Here is a 16,825-nt window from a genome sequence, read left to right as displayed (position 1 = left end):
AACACCACTTCAAAAACAGAAGGCGGAAACGCAGGTGAGAAACGCAAGAGTATGAAAGCGTTGTCTCGCCCTGACCGGCTCGATGGTGACGGAGAAGCGGTGCCTGCGCGGGTCGGGCCTCACGCCGTCCACGGCGCGCGCCAGCGCTGGGTCGGCGCCCAGGAAGTGCGGGAAGCTCAGGTACATGGGGCTGCCGAACATGCAGGCGGCCATGTCGAGCACTCCCGGGCCCGGACAGGGCCTGCCCTCGTGGCAGTAGCAGCCGCCCCGGTCGAAGTTGCCGCGGTCCGGCACGTAGCGGTAGCCGGCGATGCCCTCCACGAGCGCCTCTTCCTCAAACCCCAAGGACAGCGAGCTGCCGGACAGTTCATCGCAACAAACCAATAGTTTAACTTCTTTACAGCCGGTCGAGGCGACGTCTTCAGAGTAGCGTAACGGAAAAGAATAATGCTTAGAGCATCATGGAAAGTGTAAGGATCAGAAAGAGAGTGGCATAAAACTACATTGCTATTTGGTGCCATATTTGGTCCACTATGGCTGCAGATACATCAACTGCAGATTTCACCAACTATTTTGAAGCCTTCTAACACTTACAGAATTTTTCAGGTTTATATAAATATGAAAAGACATAACTTAAATATAAGCTAATTTAATAGTACCAGCAATTATATTAAAACCCCTCAAATTGCAAATATATGTAGCATATTTAAACTAACTAGTTATTTCCCAAAAAACACACATATCATTAGTATGTGAAGTGCATGGTGGTCATGCACACGCAAGTTTATATATACCTAAATGAATAGTTATTTTAAAACTAAACTTTCATCTCAGGTGAGACTTTAACTTTGCATGCTAACTACTGTAAATTCATGCGGTCTATTCTTTTTAACAGCTAGACTCTATGTGTCTGTGCACCTTGTTATGCTTATGTTAAGCCTCAGAAGAGATTGATTATACGACAAGGGAAGATCCTAACATATTGGTGGATCGTCTGAGACTGCTGCTGCCTTTGCTTAGTGCAGAAACATTTTTGCACATAATGGAGTAGCTACCATACTCAAAGAACTAAGGAAGCTGGTTACATACAATAATGACTTCTTTTACTTGAATGTTTATAAAATTGAAAAATAAATTATATTTTGGATTTCAAAAGTGATTGTTTTATTTGTCAAAATTTGATTTCTAAGACTGAGTTCTCGTAATACAACTTCTAACCTAAAGATGAAAATATCATCACCAATGACTAACAAAATGGAGATTAATAATAAATTCATTCCATCAATACGGGTAAGTTCGATCAAAATGCAATTGAAATCAGTTGGAGCAATTGTAGCATTGGAGCACATGGAGCTTTAGGCATTTGGAGCCTTGAGCATTTTGAGCTGTTGGAGAAATTGGAGCATGATCATCCTTAACGTTGATTGTGGTTAGGAGACATCCAATCTATTGACAACTTACATTAACTGTTTGAAATGTATGCTAAGTATAGAAAATAAGGCATCTTGGCTGCTGACTATACATACCTAATCACCAAATGGATGTGCCCGGTACCAAATGACCGTGTTAGCATGACGAAGCGGCTGGTCGGGTCTGGTCATCTAACTGAATGTGTATTGTTGCTGACTGGACATGTCTGGTTAATCAAATGTCATGTATAACTGTCATAAAAACACATCCAAAGGAGTTGGTTTGCCTTCTAAGAAGACTACAGAAATCGAGAAACACTTGTAATTTGCTTTGTTAATTGTACTTGTACCGAGGGCAAAAATCTATTGAATTAGAATAAATTGTAGGCTGGTAGATGATGAATTTATTCTTCTTTTAGGATTTTTCACAATACTTTATGAAATAAGTATTTTTTTTCTGCCTAAAATAATTTCTTTGCATTGAGCAAGCATCTGACAGAGGACAGAAACAGATTGAATCAATCAGTATACTAGGTAATAAGTATTTTTTTTACGATCTTTGTAATCCACCTCATATTTATAGCTAAAAAATTACAAATTTCCAAGATGGCAGTCAAGACAGCCAAGTTGATGGATGCAATGGCAAAAAATTACTGCACTCTAGCAGGGGCGTAGCCAGGGGGGGGGGGTAGGGGTTCTAACCCCCCCCCCCCTTTAGCCCCTATTTTTTTCTCATCTGAAAGCAGGTTAGCTAAAAACCTGGGTGTCTTACTGTTATCACCGGCCACTGCACTGGAGGGGAAGAGTAAGCGAGCCCTACCGATTCTCCTTCCCTTCCCCTACCCCTGTCACGAGCAGAAGCTATAAGGTGACCCGTGACGGGTCCCAAGTTTTCAAATATCTTACACCTATTGTATTTAACCAGCGCGGTAATTATAAGCAGGTGGTGACTGGTTAACTCTTCAAGTTAAAGCTAATTGTTTCCAGGAATAGGCCAGTTCTGCCGAAACCCAACCATTTTTATTCCTTTTTTTTTGTATTGTCGAGCTTCAAGCATGATTTATGATTTTGAGTGGACGTGGACAAGGCAATTGATTGATTAAAATATCTTTAGTTAATTTCTTACTTCATCACTCAAACAATAATTTTTTTTTAAAATTAATAATATTTTTACCATTACAATATTTAATGTTAGTACCGAAAACTGCTCAAATAGCACTATTTTACACCTTAAAATCCTAATTTTTCCGGGGGAGGACACCTGGACCCCCCGCTTTAATAGGGGGGAGGGGACCATGCTTCTTTAACCACCCCCCCCCCCCATACACAAATCCTGGCTACGCTACTGCACTCTAGCAGACAAAGACTATATGTCGGATCCAAGATGGAGGCCTTCAGCAGATGAAAACAAGATGGCCACCATGAAATCATACTGATAGACATTATCTGCTTTGGCATTAATGATGGAAGGTCAGTCTGCCGATAGCTTCCGTGGAGGAAGGATCCATCATCATTTTTAATCAAATGACCTCACTGGGTTAGAACCGAAGACTCAATGATGTTAGTGAATTTTGAATTAAAAGGTTATTAAATAATTTTTTTCCAGAAATTTTTGGGATAGTTATAGAATTTCAAGATGGCGGATGTGACAATTTCAAAATGGAGGAAACGTTATTCATTAAAATTTAATCAATTAAAAAATTTCCCCCAACTATATCTGATAATAATTACAGTTTCAAGATGGTGGCCTTAATGAAATTTACAACAGTGATGTCAAAATTCAAAATGGCTGAATCCAAGATGGCGGTTCCAATATGGTCACCAGGGTCAAGGTCAAGATCATACAAGATGTCCTACGTGACGTCACACTCCAAGATGGAGGACTAGCACCACCTCACTCCTACCACCGGAGCTCCTTTTATATATTACTGGCACGCCAAGGCAGAAATCATGCATCCCAGACATTCTAGACCTTGTTGCAATCACATATTTACCAACAGGCTCCGGTATGTAAGTGCCGTGAGGAAATAACTTATTATTTCACACTGGCAACTACAACTTTCATGATAATCATGACAGTTCGCAAGTGTTGACTTCAAAAAGTAGCCAGAGCTATGTTGCTGAAAGCAGAAGGGGGCACCTACGTGCAGAGGCCTTTGGAGAACAGCCAGAGGGTGTCGTTCTTGGTCCTCCAGGGAGGCCACATCTCCCCCCCGGAGCCAAGCACCTGGCCGCAGCGGCCAGGGAAGTAGCCCGTGCGGTTAGAGTGGTTCCAGCGCTTCAGCAGCCCCGCCTCCGACACGTTGCCCGCGCCAGTCGCCATGTTGAACACGCCCTCCGCTTGCGACGAGCCATTTGCCTGCGGGGGACACGGTGGTGTCAGTCCTCCGCCTAGCTCTCGTTCTTAGTTTGGAGCAAAGATTATCCACCTACGGAATGATTGGAACCTCGATGCTACTTTTCTTGCTTTAAGTTCTACCCTAGCGCCCCAAGTTGTCACATGCGGAAAAAAAAGAAGTGGTGACAGGAAATTTGAATGTGTATTCTATTTAAAATATGGTTTTTTTTCCATAGAAAATATTTCAACTAATGATTACTTTGACATGATTATTTTGACAGCAGAATATTTTTACAAAAGGAAACAAAACAAACAATTGTATAAGTATTAACTATTTGTTTAGTTTCTTTATATTCAACTGTCAAAGTCAAAATATTAGTTTAATTAGCTGTACAAAAATTGCTTTGTAACCTGAAGTTTTTGTGGGATATAAAAATATATACACATACACACAAAACAATTAAAATGTATAAATTTGTAAGACTGACTTTTTTAAATGTAACAAATTAAAATAAATGAACCTAACACAATATTTAATCCCCAAAAACAAATCTCATAGGTACTTATTGATCATGTTAATGTATTGCATCTTCAAAACCACCATGTTGTGTACAAAAACAGTACAGGACAAATTTATAATATAAAACAATAGATTTCAATTTTTGATATAACTGGGAATGAAATTAAAAAAAAAAATACTGTTGATTTTTCAATATTTTTTTTTATAATTTGTCAAAGGAAAAACAAAAGAAGAAATTTTTAGTGCCATAAAATTATACATCACTAGGAAAATTAATTATGCACTATCTATGTCAAACACTAAAAACTGGATGTTAAGAATAGCATAGCTAAATACAGTAATTAGTCTAATTAATAATTTTATACAGACAATGTAATAAATAAATCATATTAAAATAAATTAAACAAATACATAAAAACAAATAAATACTACACTTCCACAATTACAAGTTTTAAACACTAAATTGTAATTTTCTAGAACAGGTGCTCATCTAAGTACTAAATTAAAAATTCTGAATATGGTGTTTTCAGTTAACTACTGATGTTTCTTGTTATATCTCCAATTAGGGGGTTTTCAAATTCCGGTTATTCCCTTACTTTACCAACTTTTCACTTGTGTGGTTATGTTTCTGTACACATTGCACAATATTGAATAAAGCTTTTTAATATTGTGCCAACTGTGGTACAAGCTAAATTTTTATTGATTTCATTAATTATAAAATTTGTATAGTTTTGCACCTTTTTGAAAAAAATTTAAAGTCATTTATGAAATTCCAAATTTAACCCAAATAAAAATACTATTTTTTGGCAATATTTTTTCCTTTACAGTGCTAAACCATTAAAAATGTAGCTGACCTGACTTAACCTAACCAAACATTACCTTTGTTATTATTTCAATGAGTTCAAAAACAGGAAATTTTAGTGTTTAATCTTAGAAATTTCAACATTTTACCTAACCTCAGAATTTTATTTTGTTCAGCATTCCCAGACACCCATCCCATCTAAATAATTAACCACTATACAGAAAAACTCATAAACACACATGTCCACTCGCAACAAAATCACTGTTAAGAATGAAACACTTATCCCATTTGACAATGCTTCGGAGGAATAAACTTTCAACATTCACTACACTATAGTTAGAACCGATAAATTCAGTAATGCAGACTCTAGTGAAAACATTATGGTGCTTATTAATCAAAAACACTGTTGTATTGGCAAACACCATGAATGTTAGGTAATTAACTACTGCAACCATTGTAATGCTCTTCCACACAAACTACTACGAACTGTTTTTAGATTTCTCGTTGCGCTGAAGCCGAACTTGTAACGTATTATCATGGAAGGTTTGTTACATTACATATACGTATTTAGATTTTGAGGAATGTAATATAACACCTGTAATTTATAAACAGTTTTTGTTATTTTGCTAACATAATGTTCGGAGCTGTTTGAGATTTTGAATTATATCAGTGTCAATTGTAATACTTTGTTTATTTGTTGGTGTGGTTAATGGTTTGGCTTGCTCGTGGAGGAAATTTTTCAGGGTTCGTTGCAGGTTCGTCTTCTTGTAGCATAGCCAACTCCATTTTCCACGTGGCATTCTCCTGCACCTGTTGTTGTCGCCATTCTATACATGTGATACTCTCTACAACTTGATCCTGTGGTTCTCCAGATATCATTAGGATTATAGCATAGCAGGGACTTAGATGTTAGTGCATTTTGGCCAGGGCCAAGAATGTTTTCTACCTTAATCTATCAGTTTTCTATACCTCTATAATTTGGGCATTTTTAACCCCACAGTTTCCCTGGTCTTCATAGCTATCTCCACTATTGTTTTTTTTAGTATACTATATGGGTCATTCTCAGCTAATCACTGAAAATGCATTCCCCCCCTCCTTATTTTTTTTTTAGGTACTGAAAATATATTACTGCTAATTTTTTCTACATTACATTACATTAGTTTTACTTGCACTCATTATGAAATATTTTTAAGTTTACAATTACTTATATTTAAAAAATATTTTATATGCTAAATATCATTCCCTCACTGTTCCCCATCTACAGGTTTAATACACAAAAAGTTTTTCCTGAAAGAAGATGAAGACAAACGTCCATGATTAATAGAACTTCTTATTGAGTATTTTAGCCTTTTCAAAATACCCAAGTTTAGATTTAATTGTTCAATTCCAAGCATATAATTTATATATAAACGTATTTTCCCCATGCTCTGGCATCATTCCCTCACTCTAATATGTATGTTCTGATTACTGCCACCAGGGTGCACTGATATCATCCTTATTTGTTCATTTGGTAGCCATTTTGGGTTATAGTGATCTACAAAGAGTCTCATGGTGGTTGTATTATTGAAAGATGGTGTTTTTTTTTAATTGAATCACAAAAAACAGGTAAGAGTTTTTTTATCACATCATTCCCTCATGACATATAATTTCAAAACTACTATACAATAAAAAGTAAAACCTACATCACAGGTTAGTATGTGTGGGCAGTTTCTTGTAAAAATTTTCTAACCTCAAAGCTAAAACAACATGGGAGATATTGCAACATACATTTATTTTTATCATTCCCTCACCATAATTCCCTCACAATGAGGGAATTACACATTAAATGAGGGAATGACATAATTTATAAATTACTGTTATTGTTCATTTTGGGGTTATATAATTCATATATTATAATCACGAAGTGTTTTGGTAATTTATGAACTGTATATTTCCTTCACAGATTGTTTGAAATAATCATGAATGGAAAACAAAGTGATGCAAAAGCAAGAAAAAAAGAGTATGACAGGAGACGGCGTGAAGAAAAAAAGAAAAACCCACAACAATTAGAAATAATGAGAGAAAAAGAAAGGCTAAAATATGCTAATAAAAGGGCTTCAGGAAATGTTAAGAGTGTATCAGAAATGACATCAAGAGAACACAGAGCCAAGAAAAAGCAATGGAAGACCAATTCGAAGAAATTTAGAGATAGTAAAAAGTATATACGCGAATCATTACAGGTAATGTTGAGAAACTCTTCACTGCCACTGAGTCCAGATGACCCACACCAGGCAATGATACAGCATGACTCTGAACCATCGTCATCAAGAAAGAAATGTGGACGGATGACTGTTAAAAGGAACAGAAGTACCATGTTTAGAAGAATCAAAGAACTTGAAAAAAAACTTAAGACAACAGAAAACTGTGCTGAAAGATACAAAAAAAGGTACAAAAATCAGAGAAGCATTACACAAAGAATGCTGAATTAACTCCTCGAACTAAAGTTACAATGATATTAGGAAAGGAGAAAGTATCATCGGAAGTCAGAAAGAGATTATTATTTGGGGAAGTCATAAGTACTGAATTAAAAGAAAGTGTGAAGAGAACAGGGAAGAGTCACAATAGTAAAAAGATGCTTCAAAGAGTTGTTGCAGGAAGAGTGTTAAAGAAATACAGAATGTTATCTGTGGCTAAAAAGCACTGTAATTTAAGTTACTTGGCTGGTCCAGTTCACAAGAACGTTAGATCACATTCAAAAAGAATTCAGTGTCAGGCAAGAGGTAAAGTGTTAACCGACTACATGAAGAACGATGTTACGAGATTTTTTGAAAACGACGATGTCTCTCGTATATATCCCGGCAAAAAGGACTGTCTTACCAAAAATGGAGTGAAGAAGCAGAAGCGTCTACTAAGTAATACCTTGCAGAATTTACACAAGAAATTTTCCGACACTGTTTCTTATGGAATAAGTTATGCATCATTTTGCAGATTGAAACCATTTTGGATAGTAACCCCAAAGCATTCCGACAGAGAAATGCGCAAATGCATCATCCATGCCAACACTGAGCTGCTTGTTGCGAAATTGTATGAAGAGAAGATTTTTCAATATAAAAATCCAGATGAAGTTCTCCTATCTCTGTGCTGCGATAGTTCTTATCCCAAGTGTTTGAGGAGGATGTGTAACAATTGTAAAGAAAAATGTATATTGTATGAAGTCCCAGATGCAGAGAAACAAATAACTTTAAAAAAATGGGGTAATGAAGAAGTTACATACTTAAGTAAAGGAACCGAAACAAAAATTAAGAAAATGATAAAAAAGGAAGTTGCAACTACGTGTAAGGATTTAGTTATCCAACTAGAAACAACATTTAATAAATACATGAATCATGTAGCAAACATTGTTCACCAGTACAAAGAATATTCCAAGGTAAAGAGTGAATTAACACCAGGGACTGTAGTTTTACACGTAGACTTCAGTGAAAATTATGCATGCAAATACAATGAAAAAATTCAGTCTGTGCATTTTGGTGGTGGAAGGCAACAGATAATATTACACACTGGTGTTCTTTATTCTGCTGGTGAATCTGGTACATCAGTAAAATCCTTTTGTTCCATTAGTCCAAGTTTGCGACATGACACTGTAGCAGTTTGGTCTCATCTACAGCCTGTTTTCCAGTGGGCACAAGACAAAGAGAATTTGCATACTGTACATATTCTAAGTGATGGCGCTGGAAGCCAGTACAAAAATAAAACCGCTTTCTACATAATGTCAAACTTTCTTGACCGTTTTTTGCCAACAATAGAAAACTTCACTTGGAACTTTAGTGAATCAGGACATGGTAAGGGTGCTCCTGATGGTGTTGGTGGATGCCTTAAGCGAACTGCTGATAGATTAGTTGCAGAAGGTAAGGATGTTTCAAATTTTGAAACATTTGTAAAAGTTCTTGAAGATAACTGTAAAGGAGTGAAATTATTTACAGTTAAAGAGAAAGAAATTGAAAGTTTGGAAGAGTATTTGCATCTCGAGGAAAAGAAGATTGAAGCTTTTAAGGGTACATTACAGGTTCATCAAGTTGTCTACTGCTCAAGGAAGAGAAGTAGCGGTCTGCAATTCAGAAGTTCAAGCTGCTTCAGCTGCCAACAAAAATGTGTCCATTTCTTTCTTGGTGAAGGATATAAGTCTAAAAAGAACATGGAAAGTTATTACAGGAAAGACAATGAAATAAACGGAGAAAATGAAAGTGAACCAAATGGCAGTGTCGATGAAAGTGGCTTTGAGAATACACATTATGAAGGAATAACCAAAAATGTACACAATTACAACATTGGAGGTAAGTTTTTTAGGCGGCTTACTAAAATGAATAACATATTATAAAGTTATTATTCTTGTGATTATTTTTATATTTTTATTTACAGGTGTGACTGACGACACTTACAGTGTTGGAGAATGGGTTCTGGTAAATTACGATGGCATCAAATATCCTGGTGAAATAACCTCTATAGTATTTGAACATGCAGTTGAAGTATCTGTGATGCATCCAGCAGCTGGTGGGACTTACAAATGGCCGACATTGCCTGATAGACTGCTTTATAACTTGAAGGATGTCGTGAAGAAGATAAGCGGGCCATGCCCATCAGGCTCCAGAGCAGCCTTCTTTGTTTTCAAAGACTTGTGAAAAACTATGTTAAAATATTTTGGCAATGTTTCTTTTTTACATTAACATGTTTTAAAAGTATTTTTTTTTGTTTTTAATATAACAAATATGTTATAGTCCTCTTGATTTAAGTTTGTTGTGTGTTTTTCCAACTATTGAACAAATGAGTCTGTTAAAATTTTGTGTCACAATTTCATTTCTTTACATGTCAGAATTTTTAAAATGTAATATGCTGTACATTTTTGCGTGAATTGGTTTGTATTAAATTGTAAATAACAAAAGTTAAAATGTTTGTAATTATTTGATTTTGTCATTCCCTCATATCAGAAAATCATCATTCCCTCATTTCACAATATTAAATTTTTATTTTTTCCCCCATCAAAATTGTGGAAACGACTTCGGCCATAGCATAATTTCTATTTCTAAACACATTATCTAGCACATAAAATATTATAAGCCTCTACTTATAAATATTTATGACATCAGATTTTAACTATCGGAAATCAGTAATTAGCTGAGAATCACCCATATACATTACTTACATCACATTAACTACATTTTTAATTTGAGGTACGTAATAATTTTCCTGAATTTTATAAATAGTTTTTGTTATTTTGCATTTAAGGTGTTCAATGAACATTTCAGATTAAGAATTTGGGTTTGGAGCTGTTCAGCTTTTCGAATGCTTTGTTCATTATGGTTGTGGCTTCCTGTGAGCTGTAATTTACATTAGGTACCTTGATATTATGCGTTGAGGTATCACATATGTTTGGTAGCAGTTATTTTATGTCTGTAAGAAATACAGCCAGTCTTGATAATTTATTGAATATAGTGTACCTAAGACTCTTTTCTTAGACATTGACTTTGATTTTAGTTATATTGTGGTTAAGGCCAAGACAATTTACTACCCTACTCTGTTTTCCATTCCTCTGTTAAACACTATAGATAATACAGAAAAACATGCTTTTGATGTTCTGCCTTTTTACCCCACAATTTCCCTGGTCTTCATAGACCACTCTCCTATATTTTTTTAAAACCTACATATTTCAATTTTAAAACCTTGGAATATGTTTATGAACATTAGTAGGTAGTTACCACGAACAATACTATTTTCCGAAACTTAAATTTATGTATTTTCTTCAGTGAGCACCTATTCTAGGAAATTATCCTAATTACTTTGGAAAAATGATTATCAAAAAATGAGTTTTCATAATGAACTGGAAATCTTATTCCAAGGAATAAGAAAACTCATTCAAAGGATTTTTTTTTAATATTTCCAGCAATAAAATTAAGGTTAGTAACTACTTACATCTTATTTAAATTAAAAAATATGTTATAAACTGCACTAAGAGAGAAATTGAAAACTACTATCACAATAGGGAGTTGAACCCACACCTTCTGGTTTCTGAAGCCTGCTTGTACACTGTATAAAACTTTGATTCTTCATAATTACCACACAAATGTAATAGCCACGTAGAGCACGTAGTTGTAGAGCAACTAGGTACTCAATTGTTGCAGCAACTGTGTGACTTAACAGTTGGACAGCAAAAGAAACTTTCATGGCTTTAAAGCATGTAGTCAACTTGTGTAACAGGTTAAAGAATGCCTGATTACTGTTAGTATCATAGGCATCCAAAATATGCTGCCTCTTTGCATCCCAACCATATTTCTTCCACCAACGTTCACTTTCACCTCTAATTGTGTTTGAACAACATTTTTCGCACACACTTCAGCAGATGTGGGTGGTCAAAAATTGTTACAATTTTCCAGTCATTAAAAATTAAAGTAAGGCTTCTATGTTGTCACATCCATACTTTTCAATGCACTAACATTGCTACTTGCCATGTCACAAACAGTATCTACAACTTTCAAGCTGGCCTCCAGACATGCTGTAAATACCTGCTTCAGCAATGTGATTATATTTGTATCTGGTGCCCCACCTCCAGAAGGGAAAGGGGAAAAAAAAAAAAACAAAAAAAAAAAACTAATGGTTGTTTCTAGTTGCCTTTCAAACCTTTCAACATGAACCCCAAAGCATGTTTTGCCATTTTTGCTGTGCGCCCCAAAATACCTAAATCCTCAAACCCAACAATCCTATCAGAATTTATGCTGTACTCAAGATGTTCACGAATCTAAATCTCATCCAACATGAGCACACACAAATGGTCACAGTGCATAGTTTTTTTTAATTTTTTATTTAGAGTAAGCAAATATGTGTTGGTCAGTTCCAGCAAGAAATGGAATTTTATTCCATTTCCCAGAATCGCCATTTGTTACAGGAACTGCTCCAAAAATCAGAGTTGTCCTGCTATCATCTAAAACTAATTTATAGCAAAGTACTTCCCACAAAGTTATGAAGATGTCATACTGTGTACATGAAGTTTAGGATTCTTTGCAGCATTGGCCCACGTCTTGTACCTAAAAATGTAAAAATTATTTTATATGTTTTAAATTTTTGTCATAAAACATACTTTTCAGGGGAAAATTTTACAAGTGAGATTTTCAACATAACAGCTTCTCAAATAATCTGATAACTGATTTATTGAGTTTCTGTACTTACTGTAGATAGGTTAGTGGAAGGGCATTACAATACTTTATTTCTAGAATACATTTCATTTACCTATTTAATAGTGTTTTTGATTGATAAGGACAATGTTTGTTACTGTAATTAGAGTGAAGGGTTTGGTTAGGTAGTCGGTTACATTTTGAATTTCTTAGGTTAAATATAAAGTAAAAAATCTAAGTTAGGTGAAATAGTAAAATGCTTAGGTTATGAAATAGCATGTTTCACCTAACCAAAGACAACAGCATTATAAATGAAAATGAGCTTACTTAAAAAAAACCTAAACTCTAACCGAAATAATATACATGGCAATTATCAATTAACACTATTATACCAGGAATTAAATGTACTTTAAGTAATGAAGAACTTGAACTATTGCAATGCCCTTCCACAATAATATTGACGGTAGGCCCAAGTATAAAAACAGCAAACGTTTTCAGATTTTTGAAAAATATTTATGAAAATGTCTCCCTTACCGGTAAATATGTAGTTGAGCGGTATTCGCGAAAAAAAAATGTTAAAAATCCGAAAATACCTTTATTAGATGCTCTTCAAAATCCTCTTGTCATTAAAAGCGGCGGAGGTAAGAAATTCCAAATACTTTAGGAGATATAGAATTTTTTAATTTCATCATATGTAGTTCAGCGGTATTTGCGAAAAAAAAAATGTTAAAAATCCGAAAATACCTTTATTATATGCTCTTCAACTTAAAAATAATATGAATTAATTTCAATGGTTCTTTAGTTTTAAAGTATTTATAATGTAACTGACCTGACCTAACAAACCAGAACAAAGGATGAACAGTAACAACTCACGTAAATTTTTTTTTGTTACTTATTACTTGCGCAACAATAACAAATAAGACTTTAAAATTAGAAACGTTATAAACTCACCTAAGTTGGAGGTGGTAATTTAACACCGTTTTAAACAATAAATGAACTAAATAATCACGTATTGGCTCATTTGAATTTTGGCCTATCACGAACAATCATGTGACATCATTATCCAATAAAAAAATAGATACTCGTAAACAAGAAACAATGGTTAATGCCACATGAATGCACTGGTATTGTGATGAAATTTAAAAATTCGAAATCTCCTACAGTATTTAGAATTTCTTATCTCCACCGCTTTTAATGAAAAGGGGAAGTTGAAGAGCATATAATAAAGGTATTTTTGGATTTTTAACACTTCTTTTTCGCAAATACCGTTGAACTACGTATGATGAAATTTAAAAATTCGATATCTCCTAAAGTATTTAGAATTTCTTACCTCCGCCGGTTTTAATGAAAAGAGGAAGTTAAAGAGCATAGAATAAAAGTATTTTCGGATTTTTAACATTTTTTTCCCGCAAATACTGCCCAACTACATATTTACCCACTTACCTTTACATGGGTAATTGAAGACAAATTTAAACTTCTCATTACAGCTCAAAAGAACTGTCTCCAAAATTTATATTTTCAAGTAGGCTATACATATTTATATTTTAAAACAAATTTTCTGAGCTGACTCCTACTTCCCCTCCCTCCACACACCTATCTTATTCCAGCGGAAAGCCCCTTGGCAATAAGTGAATCGGTACTTTTGAATAGCAAACATAAGTTTTTATACTGTGTTAGAGTGTAACTTTACCTAATGTAACAAATATACCTAATAGCGCATAAATACTCAAAAAACAACACATGAAAACACTAACAAACAAAACAATTTTTTTTAAGAAAAGCAAGTGTCACCACCCCAAATATACTTTTGCGAGATCAAGATCGAGTAGTTTGAGACATGAAAATTTTACATCCAAAACCATCGGTTTGGTTTAAAATCAACATTTCCTCACTATTAACATGCGTTATTTAATCTCTTAACCCCATTAATGAGCACTCAATAATAATTTCACGAAGATATTTTATTTTGTTAGTTACCTCTTTTTTGAATTCCTAGGAAAATAAAAAAAATTTGCATCCTTGGAGGTGGATGGGTACGTATTTATTTATTTTATTTTGTATTTTTGTTCCGTTGATCCCACATGGAGTCAAGGCTCCGGGATATAGAACATGTCATGTTATACATGTAGTTCCCTTTACATACAAATATGTATGTGCAGACATTGATATTTACATGATGCAATCTACAAATACACAACATTTTACACAATTTAACTGTATAGTGATACTTGATACTTTATGCAAAACATGAAGCAGCTGTTATCACAAGTCGATTCAACAAATTAACAGTTCAATTTCTCTATTATCAATCAAATTAAAGAATTCCTTCAGAGAGAAGGTAGGATATAATATTCTATAAGTATTTCTTTTACTGTTTTTTTTCTAATACTGGTAAACTGTTTATGTTATTTATTTTCTGTGATATTAAGTTGTAAAGTTTTACTCCCATGTAATTTAGTCCATTTTCAAATCGCCTAATGTTATGTTCAACTATCCTCAATTTTACTAGCATTTCTGGTGTTATGTGTGTGAATATCTATGTTTTTTTAGATTAGTTTTTTTCCCTTGTGAATGAATAAAAGGGTTGGTAAATATGTATTGTACGGATTAGCGCAAAAAAAAATCGTACAAATATAAAATAACTTTCATTATATGCTCTTTTACGTCCTCTTTTCAAAACCGCCTGCGGAGATTAAAAATTCCAATTACTTTTGGAGATATCGCCGTTCTTATTTTGCAATACAAGCCCTATGTAATCATTCAACAGACGCCATTTTATATTTTGCCGTGTGTGCGTGAATGCCTAAATAACAGAAATTTTCCATTAGGTAAAGTTAGTTACATTATAAATACTTCAAAATAAACGGAAATTAAAAATAATATCAATTAATTTTACTTGTATAGTTTTAAGTATTTATAATGTAACTGACCTGACCTAACAAAACGGGACAAAGGTAGATTAGGTCAGGTCAGCTACAGTATAAATACTTTGAAACTGAACGGACATTAATAATAATAAAAATTAATTTTAATGGTTGTTTAGTTTTAAAGTATTTATAATGTAGCTGACCTGACCTAACAAACCGGGAAAAAGGATGAACAGTAGGAACTCACGTAATTTTCTTTTTACGTGATGTAGTCGTTCAACTACGTCGCGAAAAAAATAAATAATAATACTTGTAAACAAGCAACAATGGTGAACGCGGGAAGCCTACGATTCACTCATCCTTCTAGACATACCCGAATACTCACGTTGGCAAGCCTTCTTTCAACAGACGATCGTGCATCTTCGGTTTTTTTTTTGTTTATTGTAAATAAATATGCAACTCATGAAAACTAATGGTCAATTAGGTTATGTTAGCTACATTATAAATACTTCAAAACATTGTGGATGGTTGATTTGGTTAGGATAGCTACATTAAAAATACTGTGAAATCATTTAAACGGTTTCCTAGCGCTGGATAGCTACATATTAAAATGTTATTTGCTAAGCAACCATAAAATGATTTTACAGTTTTTTAATGTAGCATACTTACCTAATATAACCAACCATCTACAATGTTTTAAAGTATTTTTAATGACTTCTTGCTAATTTTAAGAAAAGAAGGCTTGCCAACTTGAGTATTCGGGTATGTCCAGAAAAATGTGTGAATCGTGGGCTTCCCGCTCAACGCCACATCAGTGCACAACATGAAAATTAAAAAATTCCATATCTCCTAAAGTATTTGGAATTTCTGATCTCCGCCGGGTTTAATGAAAAGAAGAAGTTAAAGAGCACAGAATAAAGGTATTTTCGGATTTTTAAAATTTTTTTTTAAAAAAATCGCCAAAAAATTAATATTAAAAAATTCGATATCTCCAAAAGTAATTGGAATTTTTTATCTCCGCAGGCGGTTCTGAAAAGAGGACGTAAGATAGCATATAATGAAAGTTATTTCATATTTGTACGATTTTTTTTGGCGCTAATCCGTACAATACATATTTACCAAAGGGTTTTTAGATTGTTCTAAAGCAGCATATTTCCTACCATACAAGTAATTCTTTTCCATTCTAGATAAAACACAAAGGTTAAGGTTACCATACATAATTATTCCGAAGTCAGAAAACAGCCTTATACAAATATCAACAAACATAATTTAAAAAAAAAACTTGATAAGATTGCTCTCCAAGTTATGACTCGCGAAAACACTCACATCGTACACACGCAGCAGGTAGCAGAAGTTTCATCTCCTTGTCGGCTTGTCCCATTGTAATTTTTTTCCAGTGTTTTTTTTTTTTTTGGTTCTGTGGCCTACAGCTTTTCGCCAACAGCCAAAGAGTCATTATATCCAGTGTGAATCTTAATTTCAAGTCGTTATCAAATATTAGAATATATATGGTACACCCATGCCTTAACCGGGACTCGAACCCAGGACCCCTCGCACCGTAAGCCGGTTTTTCCAGTGTTTATCACAATGTTTCGGCATTTTCTGTTGCCAGACATGTTCCATAGAGAACAAAGGTTTTCAGACACAACTATGTAATATAATGAAAACAAATTCAAAAAGTATTCGAAAAATGGTATTTTTTAAAGTATAATTTGGAGAGATAATTTTGTAAAAAAAAATTAATGTTGTA

The 16,825-nt window shown here is 34.2% G+C and overlaps 2 protein-coding genes across 3 annotated transcripts in view; one reads left to right on the top strand and one right to left on the bottom strand.

The window, feature by feature from the left end:
* Positions 1-16,825, bottom strand: part of LOC134532704 (protein peste-like) — a 38,361-nt gene that overhangs the window by 10,180 nt on the left and 11,356 nt on the right. Inside the window, exons 6-7 of the mRNA XM_063369460.1 lie at positions 3,554-3,768; positions 76-355 (exon numbers count right to left, since the gene is read on the bottom strand). Coding sequence (XP_063225530.1) covers positions 76-355; positions 3,554-3,768 — 495 coding nt within the window. The remainder of the gene's footprint in view (positions 1-75; positions 356-3,553; positions 3,769-16,825) is intronic.
* On the top strand, positions 6,577-9,940 carry LOC134532701 (uncharacterized). Of its 2 annotated transcripts, XM_063369457.1 has the most exons (3): positions 6,582-6,674; positions 7,012-9,379; positions 9,465-9,940. In XM_063369457.1, exons 2-3 carry the CDS (start codon positions 7,558-7,560, stop codon positions 9,722-9,724), a joined length of 2,082 nt encoding a protein of 693 aa, XP_063225527.1. In that variant the 5' UTR covers positions 6,582-6,674; positions 7,012-7,557; the 3' UTR covers positions 9,725-9,940. The 2 variants fall into 2 exon arrangements, with proteins under 2 accessions (XP_063225528.1, XP_063225527.1); XM_063369458.1 differs by having other exon boundaries at positions 6,577-9,379.

The sequence above is a fragment of the Bacillus rossius genome, chromosome 6, assembly GCF_032445375.1.
Source record: "Bacillus rossius redtenbacheri isolate Brsri chromosome 6, Brsri_v3, whole genome shotgun sequence".
In the NCBI taxonomy this organism is placed as follows: Eukaryota; Metazoa; Arthropoda; class Insecta; order Phasmatodea; family Bacillidae; genus Bacillus; species Bacillus rossius.
Note: the sequence above shows the minus strand (reverse complement) of the source record. Positions and strands in the feature narration are given on the sequence as shown.

Coding starts and splice junctions, on each gene's coding strand:
- LOC134532701 (XM_063369458.1), top strand. CDS start 7,558: ATGATATTAGGAAAGGAGAAAGTATCATCGGAAGTCAGAAAGAGATTA. Junction 9,380..9,464: donor ACACAATTACAACATTGGAG/GTAAGTTTTTTA, acceptor TTTTATTTACAG/GTGTGACTGACGACACTTAC.